The sequence below is a fragment of the Argiope bruennichi genome, chromosome X2 (genome assembly GCF_947563725.1).
Source record: "Argiope bruennichi chromosome X2, qqArgBrue1.1, whole genome shotgun sequence".
Classification (NCBI taxonomy): Eukaryota; Metazoa; Arthropoda; class Arachnida; order Araneae; family Araneidae; genus Argiope; species Argiope bruennichi.
The window spans coordinates 92503538-92526776 of record NC_079163.1 but is presented as its reverse complement, the minus strand read 5'-3'; the positions used below and the strand labels follow the sequence as shown (position 1 = coordinate 92526776).

The following is a 23239-nucleotide window of genomic DNA, read 5'->3' as shown; positions in this document are numbered from 1 at the left end:
TTTTTAGAACAAATTCTTGTATAAAACGGTATAATAATGAAATTTTAGAAATTTCCATTAGGCATGCATATTGAAATTTGAGGCTAAAATGGATTTAGATTTAAATGTACTAAAATATAGCCTGCAGCAAGTAGATACCTGCAGAAAATCTTAATTCCAAAACCATCCATAAGCAACTAAATTGAAATGATGTGGCTAGTTCTTTCTACAATACTAATTTCAAAATTTTATCTCTTAGCATCAAAGTAATGTTAGGAGTTGCATACTAAAATAGCAGATATTTACAAACCATTAAAAAATTAAATCTAAATTTGTTCTCACAATGTAATTAATAATTAAATCAAAACCCATATTTTGTCCAAAGAAAATAACTTGCTTAGCAACTGATTTGAATTCATTTCTAGACATATCAAACACACACAATTCTACAATTGAAAAGAATGAAGGTATAATTCATGAAAATACTATAATATTAAAATATTAATATCTAGTGAAAATTGAGTTCAGCAAAAGATTAAAAACATCGAAATGTTAATAGCGATATTCACAAAACTGACAAATTAAGGAAATAACAAATTAGTGTATTAATCATCCACATGAGACCAACAACTCAATTGCCAGAGAAAAACAACATTTATAAAAGTTGCATCTTTAAAATAGTGACTTGATCCGAAATTTTCTATAATGTTCAGAATTAGAAAATTTCAATTTTTTTCTTATTAAGTTTCATTAAATAAACTTTAGTAATGTTCTCATAATCATAAATGTTATGATCTATCTACATTTGGCATTATGGTATTCACTGTAATGTAATGATCTACATCACATTGAATACCATATAAACAAAACAGAGCTAAATTAAGATTAAATTAATATAAATAGACTATTTGGAGATAAAATAATCTATTGAAGATTGAAAGTTCCAGACCAGAAAGATTAGATTCCTTTAATTCTTTCTTCCACTTCCTGTCAAAATGTTTACCATTTTTTTAATAATCCTATTTTAAAAATTTTGCTGAAGAAAAAATAAAGTGCTAGGATTTCAGACTCTTCATCTGCGTCATTTATTGTTCTAGCTATCTGTTATTTCATTACTTTGATTTTGGGCATGAACTTTCACTGAAGGACATGTAACAGTCAGAGATCATACTAATGTTATATTTTCTTCATCTGTAATGATGGTCATTATTTGTTATTTTATATGCATCACAGCTTAATAAGCAGAAAATTTTATATTCTGCTAATATATTTATTCAATTAGGAATGATTTAGTAACATTAGCCTGCACTTAAATTGATGTAACATATTCTTTATATTTGTTTATATTTATTTCCTATTTCAAAAGGAGATGAAAGGGGTCCATATTAATTGAAAAATTATTTGTGAGTAAATAAATTCTTGCAATTTAAATATTTTGTATTTAAATATTTTGTTTGCATATCCTTAGTTTAATGACATGATTCAAATGCTATTTTACATTTATATAGCCTTTGAAAAAGGGTGAAGATGATAAAAAGAGCAAGAATGGAGAAGTGGGCAGTGGTCGAGTGATCCCTCTTAGACAGGTTATATATATTCATACTTGTTTGTAATTTCAAATCTAATTTAAAATACAGTTTGTAAATTTTCTCTGAATTTATTTGCCAATTTAAAAGGTTTTAGAGATTTAAAGGAACTATTATTGATATTAATTCATGATTAGTGTCACGCAACAAAATTTTCATGAGCGTCGGATTTACCAATTTATCTATTTTTCTCCAATTTTACTCACAAATATTGAAATTGTTTTCATATTTAAGGTTGCGTAAAGAAAAAAAAAATATTCTATTGCTTTACATTATATATAAGTATCTGTACTGTCGACATTTTGAAATTTCAAAATGCTTATTTAATTCTTTCTAAAAAGTTACATTTGCTTTAAATATTAAATTCATAAAAAATTTTGTAATCTAAGTCAATGGACTTTTTAGGTAATTGCAAAATTTATCTGATGATTTTTATACAAGAATATTATTCTATACTTTTATTATTCAGTTTAAATGGTCATGTATTGAATTGGAAATTAATGCATGTCTGTTTGATAAAATCAGCACAAAACTGAAAAAAAGAAGAAGAAAACATATTGAGAAATATCTTTAATTCTTCGTATTAATCTGTATTGTGTGTCATGGTAGTTATTGCCATTGTAAGAATAAAAACTTATTAGAGAATAGAACATATTTTATTTATGTATATTTTAATTTAGGGATACCTTTACAAAAGGAGTTGCAAAGCTCTAAATAAAGAGTGGAAAAAGAAGTATGTTACACTTACAAGTGATGGCAGATTGACTTATCATCCAAGTCTTCATGTAAGCCTTTTAATTAATGCAATTAAATTCATTTTTTCAGATATCTTCGTTCTTTGAATTACTAACTTTTTAATTGTCTGGGCTTGTATAATGATTTTTTTGTAATTTTTATGAAGGATTATATGGATGATGTTCATGGAAAAGAGATTCCTTTGATGCACACAACTGTTAAAATACCTGGTCAAAAGCCTAGAGGTTCTCGTACCCCAGGAGCATCTTCTAGTGCCTCATCACATCAGGTTAATGAGTTGGCCTCAGAATTAAGTAATCTATCCATTGCTGGAGGTAAATGCAAATTTTAAATTCAGTGCAAATAATTAAGTGAAGAAGATAATGCTAACTTCTAATTAGATAATTTTGTAACATTTATAAAATTGCATAAAAAATATATTTTAAAGATAAATGCCATTGACAGACTAAGCATGTTGCCTTAAATGCATCTTAAAGGTATCATTTGATAAGGTGTCAATGCTGCACCATGCTGTACTTATTGTATTAAAAAGTTGCTGTTCTGTAGAAGATTGTTTCTAAACTATTGTTTGGAATTAAAATAGTAAATGACCCTCTTCATTTTTAAGTTGTATTTTTATTAATAAAAAATGAAATCTCATTTAAATAAAATATATATGCAAAATATATTACAGGATGAATAAAATCATTTATCTTATTTTTTCTCTTTAGTCTATTTGTTCTGTTATTGTCTTTATAATTTATTTTAATTTGTTTCATTCTATTATTTTATGCAAAAATTAATTCTGGAAAGTAAATTTTAGCTTTTCTTAAAGAATGGTTAACTTTTACTTTTTCATTTAGTTTGCTTTTCATTATCAAACTTTTATCCTTGTCATGAAAATATTATTTGTTCTTTGACGAAGCTTCTCTGATAACCATTTTGATGCAGCATATCAATATCTGATGTGTCATTAAAAATCTACCTACTTATCTTTGAAAAGTGTATCAAGACAATAGCAGATTAATTTTTGATATCTGGAAAGAATCAAATCTGGAAAGAATGTGAGATTTTTTCAAATAATTAGATCCTTTGAAAGATTTGAAGTTATCTTTAATAGGCATTTGAAACGCATCCATTACATTTGAATGTTTGTGGTAGTAAGCATGAAACATTTCTCAATGTTCAAAAACTATTCTTTACTGTAATAAAAAGATGTTATATGTTTGCAGCTTTTTCTTTTTTATGTACTATTTCTTTCTTTGCATTTTTCAATTCAAAGAATGCATTAAAAATATTTTTTCAGTAATTCAAAGTGCTTTTCATGCTTCTTAAATGATATTAATCTGTATTTATGTAAGGTTCTCTTTAGATCGTGAAAAAATAGAAGATTTTTTATTAATGTCTTATAGTAAATGATTTTAACTATATTGAAAGAAGTCTGCAGAGATTTAGTTCTATTACTATTTACTTCCCCTTTGCATAGCAGATGATAATTTAAACTAGACGCCCTTGGCGACCAGCTTGTTCGCACAGATTATTAGTTATTAGATTGTTAACTTGTTAAGACTTTTAAATAATTAATACGGAATGCATTTGAAAAATTTCATTTTGGTATTTTATACGACTGAAAAACATTAAATCTATTGAATCAGCTTATGGCAGATTAAAAAGTATTCATGAAAAAAAATGAAAGTGGTGTCAAAATCTGATGTTTATAAGAATTACAACACATGCAGATACATATATTTATTGTTTGCCTGCGGATTCTATAACCCTCCGCGCTTTTGCGGGTGCGTTAGGATGGGTTTGATTCGGCAAAATAGGGGTAAGTGGAAAGGAGAAGTTTACATTTAAAAATGAATTAAATTCGGGAAATGACGCGCATCCTTCCTTGTGTCGCCCCTTAGTGAGATATAACCGTCAAAAAGTGGTCGTCTCAGAATACTGAAATGAACAGTATTTTGTGTTTGAAAAAAGCATTTAAGATGTATGAGAACATGCCTATCAGTAGAATGCAGTTTTTATTTTATTACTTTTGAAAGTTTATGTAACAATACACTTCTTTTTTACAAAACTAGATTTATTTTAAAATCCCTGGTTTTTTAAAAAATAAAATAATACTTTCAAATATTTTCTAGGTGTCTTAAATGGGAGTGAAACACAGCTAATACCTGCTGTACCGAGTACAAATCCTCTGTTAAGTAGATTAGATACACCTATTGTAAAAAAGCGACATAGGCGAATGAAGAGTACCGGACTGAGGAATATGGATGCTATGGATGGTACAATTTATGTTTTGTGTTTTAAAAAAATTTCATATATCTCATAATTTCTTATTTCACCCATTATTATTCGCTTTAAATTGTATTTTTATTTAAGTGAATACAGTATTTTGCTCATGACAAATCTGCTTTGTTACTTTAAATTGGAATTTAAAATGCTTTGTTGTTGAAAGACTTTGTATTTTACCATTTGAATTTATAATATTATTTCTCATTTATAACTGTGTTTTCCGTTTCCCTCGCTGTGAATAACATGAGAAGGGAATTCTTGAACACATTGGTCACCATGGGCTTTACCGATGACCGATATGTGGTCGTTTCAGTAGCGCTGTGAGGAGGGGGTCAGAGGTAATAGGTACAGTAGACTGATCTTTGATCCTTCGTTCAGCGCTGCATGTCGCTATATGAAGTAACCGACATGGACCTGCTGCATGTTGGTGCGATTGGGTCAGATAATTGAAGAAAAGCATTATATGTGCTCATTTGTAATAAAATTATTGTGTACATATTTTGCCAGTTAGTTATGTTTGAGATAGTTATGGTTGCTGAAAATTGATGATTGACTTTGATTAAGGCAATTAAAGATGACTTATTATCTCCCTCTTTGTGAGGGAAGAATGGAAATTGCAGATATTATTGTTAAAGAAACATGTTTGTGCAAATTTCTGAAATTCAAATTAAAGTGGAACTTGTGGGTTGGCATTATTAAAGATAGGTTTTAATCAGACCTTCATAAGGTTTCTTTCTTGTGCTTAAAACTTTTTTATTTCTTATAGACTTTTTTAATATTTTTAGGATTTCTCTTAGAGAGTACAGTTATTTTTTTTTTAATCAAAGTAGATTTCAAATGCTCAATTGATCATTGTACCATTTGTTATGTTCAAACATGGGACTTTGTGAATTATTGCCTAAATTCTTCTACATGTTAAATTTAAATTTTGTAAAAGAATAAGACCGTTAAAATTTTGTGTGTAATGTCATAATTTTATTTTGAAAAATATATTATCGTAGTTAGGATAAATTTAAATTGGTAGTTTAAAAATTGATTTACCTTTGCAGTATATTCGTAATGATTATTTTTTTTCTGTGCAGACTCGGATGATCATGAGTTCATAATTGTCTCGTTGGACAATAAACAATGGCATTTTGAAGCTTCAAGCTCAGATGTAAGTATGATTGGTTAAAAAGTATTTTTTGTGTGCTGGTACTGTATTATATATAAGACTGAAATACTATATATTTAATTCATTCAAGTTATATTTTAATTTGTTTGCTCACACATATTTTGATAGGATTATGCTTTTATGCATATTTATTATCTGTTACAGTAATTTTTAAGTTATTCAATTGGGATTTATATTTATAAGGATCCAAATATAAATTTAACATAAAATTTTTGTTTTCAGTTTTAAAAGTAAATTGGAAATAGGATTTTTCTCTAAACAGGGGTGTTTGTGCTCCGGGGAAACCCCGGAATTCCGGGGATTTTGAACTTCGATACCCGGAAATTCCGGGGATCGTCGTTCAAAAGGAAGTAGGAATAATAATGAATTATTTATTTTGATCTGGGCGATTTTGTTTGCTTTGAAAGCAGAAAGCGCAAGGTCAGCGTGTGTGGTGAAAACTTTTCCTTTCTTTCTCCAAAGGCAGTGATAATGCGTGAAAAGGGGGAAAAAACTTCTTTTTTGTTCTTTCCTTATTGCGAGTTATGACTCATTCCCCCGGTTCTCGGACATTCTCTTCTGGATTCTTTTCGGCAAGTAGGCGCGGCAGAAAAAAAAGGGAGAGACTTCGCGACCAGATGTGCGATCACGTGACTCTGGGTTCAAAGGTCTTATATCTCCTGGCGTGGCGCCAATAAGTAGAGAAGGGGGATTTTTCGCCGTATTAGCTATTTGTCATTGATCGCTTCGCAATTTTTTTTTCTCCGCTGTGTAAAATTTTCGTTTCATTTATTGATGCACGTGTAAATTTTTCGTTTCTCTTATTGAAATATTTTTTTATTTATGTACGCAAGAGAATTTCACTTTGAAATTTCAGCATATGAAACAGAAATTACCCCTTAAAAATTCATATCTAATTAGTTTTACAGCATTAGATCCAGAGCTAAGAGGTAAAACCAGTACAATATTAGCTTTTGAAAAATTATCATGCCCCATATTTTTAGTGATAATGAAAAATCAAAAGTAGAAGCTGAAATAAGGTTATACCAGAGTGATATTGATATCACCAAAGAAATGCTCTACACATCTGATGAAAGTGGAAATCAAGTCAAGTGTACAATTGATAAATATTGGTCTAAAGTTTTTAATTTAAAAGATGATTTCACAAATGATTATAAGTATCCTACATTGGCTAAATTGGTCAAAGCCTGCCTTAGCTGCTTCCATGGCCCATTAGTGGAAAGTGCATTCAATTTAATGGATACACTTGTCACTGACTATAGAACCTCTCTTAAGATTGATTCCCTAGATGCAGTGCAGACTATTAAATATGATTTAATGGCTTCTAAAGAAACCTCATGTGAAAAATATGGCTCAAAAAATCCAATGACTGATCCAATTCACAAAGATCTCTTACTGAATATGAACAGAAGTTGGAAAACATATCAAGAGGACTTAAAAACATGTATTTCAGATGAGTCACCTATAAAAGTCTCTGAAAAACCTTCTACATTAGCAGAAAAGCAAACTGCTTCTACCTCTGCATGTGCAGTTCTCGAGGAAATTTCTTCAACTGTAAATGAGGAAAATAAAAGTCAATCTTCCTGCAATTATGAAGTTCACCACAAAAGAAAGACAAGCCCACAAACATCAGAAAATAAAAAAAAGCAGCAGAAATTAGATAATTTTTTTTAAAGAATTAATTCAGGTAATTTAAAATATTTGCATAAAATGTAGTAGTTTATATGTTTGAAAATTTATGGTTATTAATTTTGCAAAAAAAGTAATTCATTGAACTTTTATAATTAGGTCATTCAATATTTCATAATTGTAATTTTTCATTTCTCCCCCCCCCCCTCCTCGAAACTCCAAAATGCCGGTAGTAAGTCCGTAAAAGTTTCAGGGGATTTTTTGGGGTCCCACAAACACCCCTGTCTAAAGGATGCATACTTATTTTAAGAGTCGTACACATAACATTTAATTAAAACCATTATAATATTTTAATTTTAGGATCGTGAAGCGTGGATTACAGCAATTGAACAACAAATACTCACTAGTCTGCAAGGCAACGAGAGTTGTAAAACCAAAGTAAATTATTGAATATTTTTTTAAAACTTTGTTAAATCATATAACTAGATATTTGCACTCTGAAATGTGCTGTATGTTGGTTAAATAATGAGTTTTCTTTTTAATTTTTAGTCTGGTCGTACAGCATCTTCTGTTGATCAAGCCTCAATCCAATTAATTAAGAATTCTGTTCCTGGAAATACTCATTGTGTGGATTGTGATGCTCCAAGTATGAATGCATTTCTCACAGTTTTTATGCATATGTTTGTTGTAGTCCATTCATTATATTCTGAACTTGCTTGTGAAGCTAATTTAGAGGAGATGCATCATTAAAATATTTTATTTTATAGATCCAGATTGGGCGAGTCTTAATATTGGAGCTCTTATGTGCATTGAATGCTCAGGAATTCATAGGAATTTGGGTTCCCATATATCTCGAGTTAGATCCCTTGATTTAGATGAATGGCTGTAAGCATTTAAAGTTTCAGATCATTGCTATAAGTATATCAAAAAATTATTGCGTCAAATATTAATTTTTTTTTTGTCAAATTTAGGCCTGAACATGTAAGTGTTATGATGGCTTTAGGAAATACTCTAGCTAATAGTATATGGGAAGGTAATACTAGAGGACGGGCAAAACCAACTCCTAATTCTAGTAGGTGAGTCAGAATTTTAATTTTTTTTATTATATTAGAAATTTTCTTAGTATCTACAATTCATCATTTACTATAATGGGTTCTGACAATTAATCATCTGAAAGGAAGTGGTGCATGAATTTTGTTAGTAGAATGATGGAGAAATGGAGGAAATATTTCTTTATTTTAAGAGTTTCTGTTATAAATAATATTCTTTATTAATGTTTCACAAATTTTACATTTTTCATCTTAATATTTTAATTTACTCATTATCTTGGGGTTTCATCTTAAATAATCAAAAGTATGAAACGTTTTCATGCATATGATTAATTGAGCAAGAAATGTAAAAAGGACAAAGGAAATAATAAGCATACTAAATAAAATTCAGAAATAATCCAAATATTTGAATTTTTATAAACGAGGCTGTAGTAATCGGACATATTTGTGCATTATCAAAATAACGAGGCAGTTTCTTACCAAAGGTTTTGCTTTCTACATAGAGCTAAGGCAAAGAAATAGAAATGGCTGTCTTTCCCATGCCACTTTTAGAGAAAGTGGAGAAGTAGTGTGTACATTCTTTTGTAATAAATAAATAAATTAAGCAGGACATTAAACATAGTATAAAATAATTCTTTTACATGAAAGATAGAAATGGTAAATTATCTGTAAATCACTGATTGACATAATTCGTTAGTCTAAGTTGAGAGCATTTGATTTTGCTATCTATTGATGTTGGCACTTTTTTTTCATGCGTTTAGTTCAATGTAGCTATATTTGGCTTAAGTAATATAAAATCCAAATTTAACCTCTCAGTCTACATTAAAAATATCACTTCTGCAATCTCATTAATCTCTTCCTTGATGACGCATTTATGTTTGATTGCTAAATTTTAAATTATGCTTTAATTTATTTTTGGAGTTTTTATCTCATGTAATAAGAAATCCCATCTGTATTTCTCAGATATTTTATTTTCTTTCAAAGATGTTTTGTTCATTTATTTACATCGCCGTTAGTTGTATCATTTGTGTCTTTTATAGGCTTAACATATTTTAAGATTTTTTTTTTTTCATTTCAATTGCTGTTATAAGAATTATTTTTAAAGTATATAATTTAGGATTTGTGCATTCAGTTCTTTTAACAATTTTCTTTTTTTGATAAATTTGGCGATTTTATTGAGACAGTAGAGACAAGAGAATAATATTTTGCACTAAGTAATTATCACATAAAAAGAAAACATTTTTATCTCCTATTGCAATTGCTTTGTTAAGCGATATCTTTTTGGATATAGGGAAGAAAAGGAAAGATGGATACGAGCAAAATATGAGTTTAAAGAATTTCTTGCGCCAATTTCCTCAACCACTCCTATTGGTCAAGTAAGTGTTACTTTTCTACGTTTCTAGTGTTCCTGCAATTATAATGATAATTATAGAAAACATTAAGTAGGATTCTAATTTCATTTGATTGGTTTGTATCACGAAAGTATGTTTTCGAAAATGAATTTTGCGGGAATTTTGGGTTTACTTATACTATGCATCTTTTATTGTTTATGCTTATAATAAATTTCAAGCTAGCTCAAAAGAGTTTTAAATTCTTATATAGTATTGGAACTTTTAGTTTTTGGATTATTTAGTACAGAACTAATTAGTCTAAAATCTATTATATATGACTTGTCCTGAAAACAAAAACAAAAGAAGAGAAAAGAAAAGAAACCAGCATAATATGCTATGAAGCAGTGACATTCCTTTAACAATTTATTATCATAAAGAAAAAAGCACGATTCCATTCTGTTCGTCACTATGGACAAAACCCCATTCTTCTCATTATGTGAATGAACAGTAATTGAAGTGTGACTGAATGTATGAATGAACAGTAATTGAAGGTTAAAAGTCATGCAGCTTATAGAAATTCAATCACTGTTCTCTTCAGTTATTACTGGCTTACCAGCCAGCATTATGCAATGTAATAAAAAACGCTAGTTAAAATAAGCAAATGATTCTTGTTTCATCACACCAGGTTCTTATGCTGCTGTTGAATTCATAACCACTGCATATTCTCTTCTTCTCACTGATTTAATGTCTATTTGGAGAAAGTATGTTGAGCCTGGAGGAGAAAAATTATGAAATAGATTTTTTTACGGTTGATTACACATTTGCGAACACATATATGTAATATTTTTATAGATTTTATTTCTAAAGCTTAAATGAAAATATCGTAATTTGGAGTACTAAAAATTCGTCTATTTCAATAGATTTTAGAACTACCATACACCACTGATTTTGATGTAATTATTATCACTAACATGCCAAGTTTTTTAAAATTATTTTTGCAGAATTACGTGGTTCAAAATAGCATAGACATAATATGCGTTCAAAAAATTATTTGCTTGCAGACTAATGTTGGTCACTTTAATAAAGTAGCACCTTACATTATAAAAATGATTGACATCCAGGTCATTCTATTTCTGACTAAACATGCCAATTTTGCTTCATTAAAAACACTTTTTAATTATTGATTAATTTTTCTACGTCTTAACCATTATATTACATGCTAAATGAAAGCTTTAACTGATCTTAATGTGAAGAATTGCGTAAAGAAATTTGAAAATGCTGTTCTCCCCCCCCCCTTTTTTTTTTCAAATAATAAATAGGTTAATTTGTAGTCTACATTATGAATCGCCTATGAAATTACTGTTTTTGTTATCCTTCATTAGCTAGAATTGCATGCGTTACACATTGAGTAATTGAGTAATATAATGAAATAAAACAATCAATTAAGTGATTAGTAGAGAATTGGATTAATTAAATAGGCAAAGGGTTTTTTTTACTCATTAGTATAGCATATGCCTGAAAGGAAATGGTAAACATAACAAACCAACATATATAACATTATTACAGAGGTTTTATGATTTGTTTTTACTAAGATGAGATTTTTGCTAGTGGAAATGCTTCTATTTTTTTAAAGGAGAATTTTAAGAGAATTATTTTGAAAATCACTAAATTTTTTAAGATTGTCAAAGTAAACTTGTAATAAAATATAATTTATTTCTTTGTATGTCAAATTTCATTTTTTGTAAATCAGCTTCTCCATCAAATTCATTATGATATACCATTTAATAATTCATTTTTCGGTGTTGAAATAGGTTATCATAATGCTTTCAAAGTGAAAATTAATTATTCCATATTTTAACTTATGGAAACACAGTATGACATAACATATTCTTTGATTTTTATTTCATTATCATATTTTGAACTTCCTACTACAGAGGAGTGTAGTAAAATAATGCTTCAGTTTTTGGAAATATTGATTTCTTTTGCAGGATTTTAAAAATATAAATTTTTTAATAAATTTTCTTCCCAAGATTTTAAATTTGATAAATTTATCATTATTTGCGCGTGCTTGTGTGCGATATTTGGGTATATTGAGGTATTGGAAAATCAAGTTAAAAATTTTCATTTATTTTATGTTTGGTATACTCCTTGGTATTATTTCTGATTTATCTTGATTCATACATGGAGGCCCTGTACTGGAGGTAAAGCTGCTCTCGTGATATTTAATTTCAGCCGTCCCCTCACCCTGTAATATTTTCCTTCGTTTTCAAAATTAGTACATTTAAAATTAACTAAAATATTTCTTATAAAAGTATATAAAAATATTCGCAATTTCCTTATCGTAAAAAAAAAAAAAATGAGGAAAGGATGTAAGCGGAAGTAAATTCATTCATAAGTCGGAGAAGAACTGCAACATTTAACAAATTCAGAATAAAATTAACATACTAATGAGATTTCGAATATAAAGTTAAGGCTGATGTAGACTTAATCTTCTTGGAAAAGATTATATGATTGTAGAAACTATAAAAGAACACCACAAAAAATGTATAATTTCTGTACTGTATACACAAGACGCATTGAGGCCTGGGTAACTAATTGTCCATGGCGGCAAAGTGGGTGTGAAGGGGGGGATGGATGGAGTAGTTTTAATAGACATGAGTGTTCTGGAAATTGACAAATGATTTCTTTTTAATATTGGTCTCATCTCCTCTTATCTTGAAAAATACTATTAAGACAGGGAGACATACTGAAAACCAGCACACCTCACTATAAATGATCTCCAAAAAAAGTATGTTAATTGCATTTTCAGAAGATTCTTGGCACCTTTTGGATAGTTAATGCTAAGGTTATATAGTCGATAATTCTGAAAATTGCGCGAAAACTTTTAACTGTCAAAGCAGAAATGAAAAACTCGGAATTTCGTGCTTATATTGTGATTGTACATCAGGAAAGTGAAACAGGACAAAATCGTTAGCATGTGTTTTGACCTTGAACATGTCATTTATCATTGAGTGACGGAGCTCTTAATGATGTTGATTGTTTTCAACTTTATCTAGAAATATTAGTTAACTCTGTTACCAGATGAAATAATTAGCTATTAAGAGATGCTACTAGGAATTATATGAATTTGAGATGACTTGCTAAAAAGTTTTCACATATCTCAGCAACGCTGAGAATTTTTCTGATTTTACAAATCACTATTACTACTGATGAAAAAAGTTTTTTAAACTGAAAGTTTTTAAAACATATTTTCAATCCACCACGATTATGGGCTTAATAACCATATCAGTTAAATGCCTTTTAAGCCATTCAACTGACTGATTGTCAAATGTTCAAAAAATAGTTAATTGTTAAATAGTTAATGTTTTTGCAGAACATTGTATTTTATGGAGAAAATGTTATATTGCAGTTAAAAAGATAAGGGGAATTTTTGTATTAATAATACTGTATTAAAATAGCCCTATATTTTAAAAACGATTGCGTTAAATGAAGTTAAGCACTGTTTTACGTTTTATGGGAATTACGTAAAATGACGTATAATTGTGAACAGCATATATTTTAGTAAACTGCTTTAATTATCTGAAATTTAATACTATTATTGCAAATTCACTTATATATAATAATTTTAATATTTTAAAGGTAGTACTAGTATGTTATTACTTAGTTTTGGTTTAGTGTAGCTATACTATTTTAAAGCAATACTTGGGCTATTTTGGACGGAACTCGTAATTTTGAACCGTGGTCAGATGACGAGGATGATACCTGAGCTGTCACCCACCACCACCAAATTTTTGTTGCCTTACTTAGTTTTTAAAGTTTCCTCAAACTGCCCATATATATGCCCAACGTTGCTTAATGAAGACGGCCCTGTTTGTTCATGTATGCTTTGCTCAACCGGTAGAACCGGGCTTCATCATGTGTTTTTCATTCCTTATCAAGCAAGTTTATTGATTAAAAAATACATTTTTCTTTTAGCAACTAATTGATGTTGTGTGCAAAAATGATATAAAAGCAGTAGCTTTAGTTTTGGCTCATTCATCATCTCCAGAACATGTCAATACTCCCGTTAGTCCAAGGGATCAGAGAACCGCTCTTCACCTTGCAGCTGCATTGGGAAGTTTACCAATCACTCAGCTACTCATATGGGTAAGCTTGATGTTGTAATTTTCATTTTTGTATGTGTGCTCTTAAACGAAATGTCAAGTTGAAATTTGGATTTACTGTAAAAATATAAGTAGTAGGTTTCTAATTTTATTATTTCTAAGATTTGAATTTATTCTGACTTTATTCTGAAAACTGTTCCACTCATTGGCGTAGCGACCTGGGGCTAGAGGAGATATAGATGATTCGGGCACCATGGAGGCAAAGCATTAGTGTGCCTATATAATTTTGCAGAATGAAATATCATAGGGGAGCGTTAAAATAATGCAGTGCCCTAGGCGCCATTTATACATACTAAACCACTGATGATGGGGGTGATAAAAATTATATTATGCTCTGGGCTCTTGCCACTCGCTGGTTTCACACCTTTGAGCTCATTCAGAAAATCCCCATATGTTTTTTAACGATATCAAAAAATGAATTTGGTAGAAATGAGAGTTCAAACAAACAATATTTGTTTTGTTTGAAATTTTCAAAGTATGGTAGATCATCAAAAATGCGAACTAACTGTCTTAAATTCCCATACTATGCCACAATGTATATTTTCAGCTTAATAAATTCAATATGAAAACGACCTTTTTAAAAAATTCTGTTTTCAACATATATGTCTATAGTACGGGATTTTGAATTCAATTATTTTTCTATTATTACAACATGAGGAAAGTAAAAATTATTTTGTTACTTTAATTTCTCATTGTAGTATTTAAAAATGGATTATACTTCTTTATTTCATCCTTAATTTGATTTTTGTTTTTCTGCTTTCGGCTGTTCCATAGTATCAATGTTTCCCCGAAAAAAATTTCACCCTAAAACAATTTTATTTTTAGTAAAAATAAATACTAAAATGTATTTTATTTTCGGAGCGGGATTTATTTGCGTGAGAAGAAGTCTTGAAATTTATATTGTTTCATGCAATTTTATATTAAACAAATACTTTTTCTATACGATTTACTTTTTTTTTTTTAAATTTAGAAGGGGATAAAGACAAATTTGAGAAACCTAAGTTTGGATAGTTGATAATACAATTTTCAATATATGTATTTGTTAATCAAGGTTTTAAAATTAGAAACTAAATTAAGTTACCATATTCTATTTTGGTGTCTTATTTACTGAATGAGCTCATTTATGAAATCAAAAACAGTTTGTGCTATTACTTGTGTAAGTAGTAATAAAGATTTTGAGGGGAAATGAAGCAAGGAATACTGAGATATAAACAATCAAGCCATTTTCTCCATATAACAAAAAAGTTTGGGAAAAAAATCAACTGGCATCAACAATATTTTGTGTTTCAAATTTCATGTCGAAGACTTAAAGGTTGAACAAATTTAATAAGGTTTAATATTCAATTTAAGGGCAATTATCGTAGTTTTATTTGATTCCATACATTTCAAAATAAATAAATATGTGGCCTTTTTTTTTAATTGCTTTTCTAATTGTGGACAAGGTAATAGACAAGTTCGTTGGATATAGGGAGTAATAGAATATTAAAACGTGTTCATTTTTTTAAATATTTTTCTTGTAACTTATATATTTCAAATTATGATTTCTTGTACATTTAGAATCATGCTAATGTAAAAACTGTGGATTCTGATGGTAGAACTGCTCTTTCATATGCAAAAAATGGCGGATTTCAAGAAGTCCATGATTTGCTTGTCCATAGTGGTTGCCCAGATTCAAATCCTGCACCTACCTCTACCCTTCCTCGTAGACGAGGTAGCTTATCCAAAAAGTCAACAGAGGTATTCGATAAACTGCCTGCCAGCATTATATAGTGAGACATCAGCATCTGTGATTTATTGCATCATCATTATCATTTTATTCGTTCATTGTAGGTCTGACCACATTCTCTAAGCCAAAATTGTATAGATGAAGCTAGCAACTCTTGGAAAATGTGACAGAAGTATGGAAAATGCTCTATTTGGAAATGAGCTAAATTTTTTATAGAGTGTTTATGGAAAAATAGTCTGCAATATTTTGTTGTTAAATTTCCACAAGGGATATGATTATCCTTAATACACTGTTCCCTTAAATTTGATACACATGGTCTTTTCGTATTTGACTTTCTTCCTCTGCTTATTACAATTTTCTAAAAAAGTTATTACTGTATACTGTCTTTAAAAATTTAAAGAGTTTAGAAATAGATTAATATTTAACTCTTAAAATGGAGGGGAAAACTATGGAAGTTGTCAACTTCCTGTTGAGAGAGTAATTCTATTTGTGACTGATAAATCCATACTCATATTCATAATATAGAAAATCAAATATGTGCATTATGTTAATAGGAACTATGCTTTAAATATTGACAAAGCAAAGATACTCAGTTTGGGATTTGGCCTCAATGTTGCATTTATGAAGTGTTCCATTATAAAACTTTGCACATCTGAAATGTGTTATGTTTTTGTAAGTCATTCAAACTGATCAATTCCAGCATCATTATTTATCATCATCATTTATGTATATTTTTAGTCAAAACCTTAATTCTATTATGTATATATACATGAACTTGTACAGAAAATGTTATTTAATGTGTATTGTGTATATTTTAAAACTGTTTTAAATATATGTATATATACATATATTTATGTATGATATATAGTTAATAACTGAGTTATTACATATCTGCCTTGCAGAAAGAAGGGGGGAATCTTATGCCTTTATATCTCATTGTATGGTTTTTTCCATTCCTGTCTTTTCTATATTCGAAATTTTCCTTGAATTTTGTGGCATTCATGTAATTGATATCTGTTAATTTATTTTACACTGCATACTTGTCTGAAAAATACATTTGAATTTTTTAAAAAATTGCTATGAAAGTAAATTTAGCTGTAGAAATATATATTCATATTTAATTAAGAATGGGGGAATTCTCTCTCATTTGCTTTTTTTTTCTTTCATATAATATTTGTAGGAAGAATTTTTAAAGGATATACTTGCTTAATATTAATTAATAATTTTAGAAAAAATAATTATAAAGAAATGTTTTTTAAAATTTTAACTGTAGATGTTTTAATTTTTATGTAAGATGGTTATTTTAATTTTAAAACCTAAGAAATCATTTGACTATGACACAAACAATTAATGAGCATGATTGAAATGTTTCTTTAATAAAATTATTGTTTTATATAATTCTCAAATGTTTTGCAGCATTTGAGCATTAGTATAATTGCCAACCTATTTCATTATATAATTGTGTCATAAACTGTCTTCAGATTCTTGTAAAATATTAACGTGTGTTAATATATGCAATAAATAGTTTAAGTTTAAAATTATTAATTTTTTTTAAAGTAGAAGTATCATATAAAGTATAAGTACTCTTTTATATTATTACATCTGTTCTGTTAGTCTTATATTTTATACTTTAATATACAAATAAGCGTTATTTAATTTTAAGATTTCATTTTAAATGAAATAAAGTAGTTTTCATTAAATTAGTGAATTGAATTATTTTAAATAATGTTTCATATATTGTCTTTGTTTGGTCCCTTGGAAATTTTTTAAATCTATTGCATTAATTTATTATTTGTTTATGCGTAGTATGGGCTTGTTACTTTTATAAACATGATCATGTTACTATTGCCTTTAGTTAGGCAAATTTTTAAAAAAGCAATGACTTTTGTAAAATGAATTTGATAACCTGTATTTATCACATATGTATGCAGTGTATAATATCTTTTCCTGAATGCTGTTGCTTGGTCATTTAAATAAACATTAAGTTATTTTGTATGAAATAGCTTTCATGTTTATGTTGCAATAATATTAGTGATATGGTTTAATACTCATGTTTTAAAGACTCAAGAATACCAAAGTGCACTCGTGTAACACAGTATTAATAGCTTTAAAAGGTATGCACCTCAGCGTGTACCATCTAATAATGTGCTTAGCTTACCCTATCACTGCTATTTATTAAATATATTCATATATCTGGGGAACTTTTCATTCGTTTTAAATTCTATTTATTACAGATTTCAAATTGTGATTTTTGTTATTCAGCACTTTAAAATGTCATATAAATAAAATATTTGGTATCCCAAGTGGATATAGTTTTCTTTTTTAATGAAAAATAGTATATTGGAAGTTAATAGCAACACACCTTACAGTTTTAGTTGTGCATGCTGCATGTGTGAATTTAATCTGTCATCGAAATTTATGAGATGCTTATTTTCTTATTAGGCTTCATTGATACTCTTTTACTATTAATCTGTGCCAAAACATTAGAAGCTTGCATTATTTACAAAAATTAAATGAGTGTATTTGAATAGTTAGTGATATATTTGCTTAAATAATAAAAAGCATTTTAGAGTTAACTAGTTACATTATTCAGTGTATTTACATAGCTCCACTCATTTAAGTTTTTTAAAAAAAATTGTGAATTTTCATTATTAAGTGATCATTATGAGTTTGACTGGGCACTATAATATATCAAATATTTTAATAACAAATTTTTAACCTGACAGATTTCTAAAATTATATAATCACTCTGACTCATTATATAATTTCAAGAAAATAACTTGATACTCTTATAAATTTTTAAACTATTTATTTTTAAAATTGTTGCAAATATATACTCTAGTTAGATGATCTTGTTTTAATAGTTTTGCCATTTTCTTATGATTTGGTTGAAAAAGTTGTTATCAATTTTCATTTTCCATTCTAATGAGTTTTTGCATAGAATAGTTCGTTCATTTTTTACATTTGTGGTTTTAGTAAAATCAAGTAATGCAGTAATAATTTGAATGTCATGAATAAATTTTTCTGCATTTCCTAAAAATTATGAATGGGTAAGATCTGTCAAAATATGATTTTCCTGATTTCGAGATCAAATGTTGTATTTGGTCTGAACTTCTGTGTGAATCGATTAATTTTAGACAGTTACTGGCTGCTTAATATACACACATGCAGAAGTTGTGTTTGCATTTAATATAAAATTTTTGCAATTTTCCTTTAAGTTTTAAAAGGTAATTTTACGTATTGAATTCAATATAATACTTTTATGATATTATTAATTTTGTTAAGTATTGCTAATAGTTGTGTGAATATGAAAATTGAAAATAATTAAAATGTTAAAAATTTCCAAGGATCTTCCATATCAGTATCTGTGATACCACTGCCTGATGCGAAGTCCTTTTTATTCTACTAGCAAATTAAATAAATTATAAAAGCTACATGCATAAATATTAATTAATTCCTGTATAGTCATTGAAATTGGTTGTGTACTTATATGGCAGCTTTCCCGAAAACAAAGATTGTGAAACTTTTTTCTAATGAATTTTAATTATTTAATAGTGTATTTATATCAGAATTTTATGGGTTGTGTTAATTCATAATTACACAGGTATTCTAGGTCTGAATTGTTAAGCACATCCACGATTATTTTAATTAATCAGAAATTTCAGCTGTAAAGTATTTGTTCATGAAAATGTTGCAATTGGAATACTTCACTGTTTTAGTATAATTGAATGCCAGGAATAGCTATTTAGCTGCAGTATTGTTTTCTAGTGCTGGCAAAGGAGGAATGAATCTTATGTTTAGCTCTATACGTTTTAACTCTGCATAAGTTGATCTAAAAATTATATTATATAATCTTATTTATATATTTAGTGATGGATTAAAATAATTACATTGATTAATTTCCTGGAGTTATAGTTTCAAAATTCTTTTTGCACTATGAAATAAACATTTCATAATGAAGTAACTTGTGAACTGTAAAAGTTAAATAAATTTATAGTTTTTATGTGTTTTCGAATTTTGGAAGTAATTTTTTTTTTATTATTAAAATATCCGAATTTTTCAAACGGTCAAATTTTACTATAAAATTGTTTGTTTAGCTCATGAGTTTAATTCTACCGTATAACGGGTTCAGGTTCTAAAGACAATCATGTAAATATATTATCCTACTATTAATTACTCATTGAAGGGAAATGTCAAACCATTTTGAGCTTGGTTATTTATTTGCCATGCTAAAATTTCCATAAATGATTTATTGACATCAATTGTTTTAGCTATTTAAAAGTTACACTTACATATATTATCATTTGCTTTTTGAAACCCAACTCAAGTGCAATTATTTAATCTAGTTTTATCTCGAAAATATGAATTTTAGTACTGTTTGTGAATTTATGTTTTGAATTTAGAAAAATGTCAGGATAGAAATTTTTTGATTGAAAAATGTAATTTAGATAAAATACTGTCTTTTTAGTATGCTTAGAAATTTTCACCGAAACTTCTATTCTTCACTGTAGTAGTTAAGGCGATTGATTTTGCTTTCTAATTGAAATTGTGATAATGTAGATTCAGCATATAATATTATCCATATTACTTTCAGAAATACTTTTATACCGATTTCTAATAGTGTAGACTTATCTTTTAGAAAAAAGTTTTTGCCTTTTAGTTTGTTTTTCCTGTTTTCTAAGCATATGAGTGCAAAGTGCAGGCAAGTATTGGGCTATGAAAGAAAACATTTATTGAAAAAATTATAAGTACAGTACAGTGTATTTATGATCTAAAACTGAGATTGGTGCAAATTATTTGTAATTCTTCGTACTGAAAAAGTATTGTTAAGAATTTTTAAATGTGTGAAGAATATTTAAATATATTCCTGTTACTGTCAAATTTGAATCTTATTTAAGAAAGTTTTAGAATTTTTAATTTATCTATTTGTTGCATGTTCCCCGGAAGATGTTTCCATATTTATTCATTAAGACGGAGCCATTTTCTATGTGTGACCATATTATTATTTGATATATTTTGTTTTATTGATATTCTGAACTTAAAAAAGCAGAGTCAGACTGTTTTGTTGAATAGTTTCATAATATACTTTGATAAATTCTGTAATTTTCTTTTACTTCGGAAATTTCCTATGAAGTTGTGAGCAAGCTAAAATTCGCCTTTCTTAAATTTAGATTTCTCTAACCAAATTTAAAGATATATAGTGTAGCATATATTATGTTGGCTTTTATTGTCAAATTTATTCTGAAACATTGTTACTGATGCAAGAGATTTATATAAGGTATTTCTGTACATTGCATATGTATTTTCCTGAAGAAATTAGAAAGTGTAATGGCAAAGCGTAAATTATTGTATCCGAAGACTGCTTCATTCATGAATTTACAGTAGGGAAAGATGCATTGCCTTCAGATGGTACTCTGAGAAAAGTATGTAATCTAAGAAGATATAATAAAAAAAATTCTTTCCTTATGTGTTTGCTTCTCATTCTGTGTAAAAAGATTTTTTTACCCAAAATTTTATTTTATTTTGTTATCGTATTATAACTTCGAGATAATTAAAACTAGAATGCTATGACAAATCATACTTGGAATCATGTTTATTTCTTTATTCTGTAATTTCTTTTTATTATAAATTTAATTAGGTACTATATGCAGGGTGTCTCAGCTCCAGAGTTACAAACTTCTAGGAGAGGTAGGATACACCTAGACGATTCGGAACCATATAGTAACGCTTAGCTGAAAATGCTTTCCGGACACGGTAGATGGCAATGCATGTACGCGGGATCCCCGAGCAGTGCTTCAAAGATTCTTCATTTCAGCATTCTTTAACAAAATTCAATAATCATAGTGGAAAAATGACCTCACAGTAGTCTTCGTGAATAGAGAGTGATCATAACTAATTATGTCACAGCTGATGTTAGCATCTTCATAATCTAGATCCAATTTACTCAGTTCATATGTAGAACTATCCACATATGTATTTGGATATTTCGATCAATAATTTATTATTTTTTTAATTAAAAGAAAATAATTTGACATTCACATTTCTTTGGGCAAGAAATATATGTAGTACGAATCTTTCCTTGCAAGATGGCTTTTATAATCTCTATATAAAACGCACCACATATATAAGTATCTGCACGCTTTGAATTGAAGGTGCAGGTGTTTTTCACAACTTTAATTGGTGATCTATTTCTGCTTAATGTTGACAGCAATTATATCGTTGCTTATTAACATTAAATTTTGCTATGGGATGTTGAAATGAAGAATCTCCGATGAAACACTTGGGAATGCACTTGCAGCGCCGTCTACCGTGTCTTGAAAGCATTTGTGTGCAGATGCATCCTACCCTTCCCAGAAGTTTCTAAACCTGTTGCTGAGACACCCTGTTTGAGTAGGTCAGCATGTTTAGTTGAACCTATTACTAAGAGTTGCAGTTGTGAGTGATTGCTTAATCATCTCAGTTGTTTGTTGAAACAAAGAATTAGTAATCGTACAATGTAAATATTTTATGTCTTTCACATCTTCGAATATTAGCTTCTTTTGGTTGTGAAAGCGTGTATAAACTTATTAAAACTTGATTGAAAAAAATATTTTTAAAGGATGTATACCTTGTTTTTTTATGATCTGAAATTTTTCATGTATGTGTGTGCAATATTTTTTTTTTGAAGGTCAAAGAGTAACTTTCTTACGCATTCAGTTAAGGATTTTTTTTTTTTTTAATTCAGCAATATACAGTTTACATTTCCTGTTGATGTAAATCTAAATCCTGCATTTATGTGTACTGGATAATCGATTCACTCGAACTTCCAAATGAGGAATGTTTATGTTAATTTTTCTAGATCATTTTTAATACAACGTATTTTCTAATTCATTTTGTTAATTTTTAGATTTTTTTTGTTCATACAGTGCATAACACAAACAATAAAAGGCACTATTTTGAAAATCTATTGAAGTGTATCAATAAGTAGCGCGCGTCATTTTGAACACAATAATAAAAAATGCAATGAAAGATAATATGAAACGAAATGAAAGTATTGCCAATGTTCTACTTTTCAGCATAACTGCCATTCATGATGAGAGATTTGTCCCAGTAGTGGATTAATTTGAAAATCTAGGTCTCATAAAACGCCATTGACCTTGAGTAAGGACGCTGTCGTACGGCCCGTTTGAGGTCATCATCACCTTCTGGTCTTAGTCAGATGCAATTTCATAACGCCAAGGAATTTCTTCGAGGCTCCAAACAGATGAAAATGTGAGAATTCCATGTCCAGGCTATTTTCGGGGAAAAGTTTTTCCTCATAATTGCAAAATTTCAGATTCGGTTTGGGAAGTTTAAGCTCGGACACGGGGTCCTCAGATTTTCATCTGTTTGGACTGATCGAGAGAGTCCTTGACGATCAGAAGCTTGATTCTGGTAATGATCTCAGTTATGCCGTGCGACTGCATCTTTACTCGTGTCCGACTTCGTTCTGTGAGACCTAGATTTCTAAACTGATCTTCTTTTGAGACAAATACCTCAACACGAAAGACAGTTATGTCGAAAAGTCGTAAACTGGTTATACTTTCATTTCCG

At 28.7% G+C, this 23239-nt stretch overlaps 1 protein-coding gene across 2 annotated transcripts in view; it reads left to right on the top strand.

The window, feature by feature from the left end:
• The window catches only part of LOC129960096 (centaurin-gamma-1A-like), a 102068-nt gene extending 80935 nt beyond the window's left edge, over positions 1–21133 (top strand). For both annotated transcript variants that reach the window (XM_056073205.1, XM_056073206.1), the window contains exons 9-20: positions 1488–1565; positions 2246–2350; positions 2467–2635; positions 4442–4585; positions 5678–5751; positions 7759–7836; positions 7948–8044; positions 8166–8283; positions 8370–8474; positions 9739–9823; positions 13754–13924; positions 15499–21133. In XM_056073205.1, the coding sequence (XP_055929180.1) occupies positions 1488–1565; positions 2246–2350; positions 2467–2635; positions 4442–4585; positions 5678–5751; positions 7759–7836; positions 7948–8044; positions 8166–8283; positions 8370–8474; positions 9739–9823; positions 13754–13924; positions 15499–15711 (1437 nt within the window). In that variant the 3' untranslated portion in view covers positions 15712–21133. The remainder of the gene's footprint in view (positions 1–1487; positions 1566–2245; positions 2351–2466; positions 2636–4441; positions 4586–5677; positions 5752–7758; positions 7837–7947; positions 8045–8165; positions 8284–8369; positions 8475–9738; positions 9824–13753; positions 13925–15498) is intronic.
• Positions 21134–23239: the final 2106 nt, after the last annotated feature.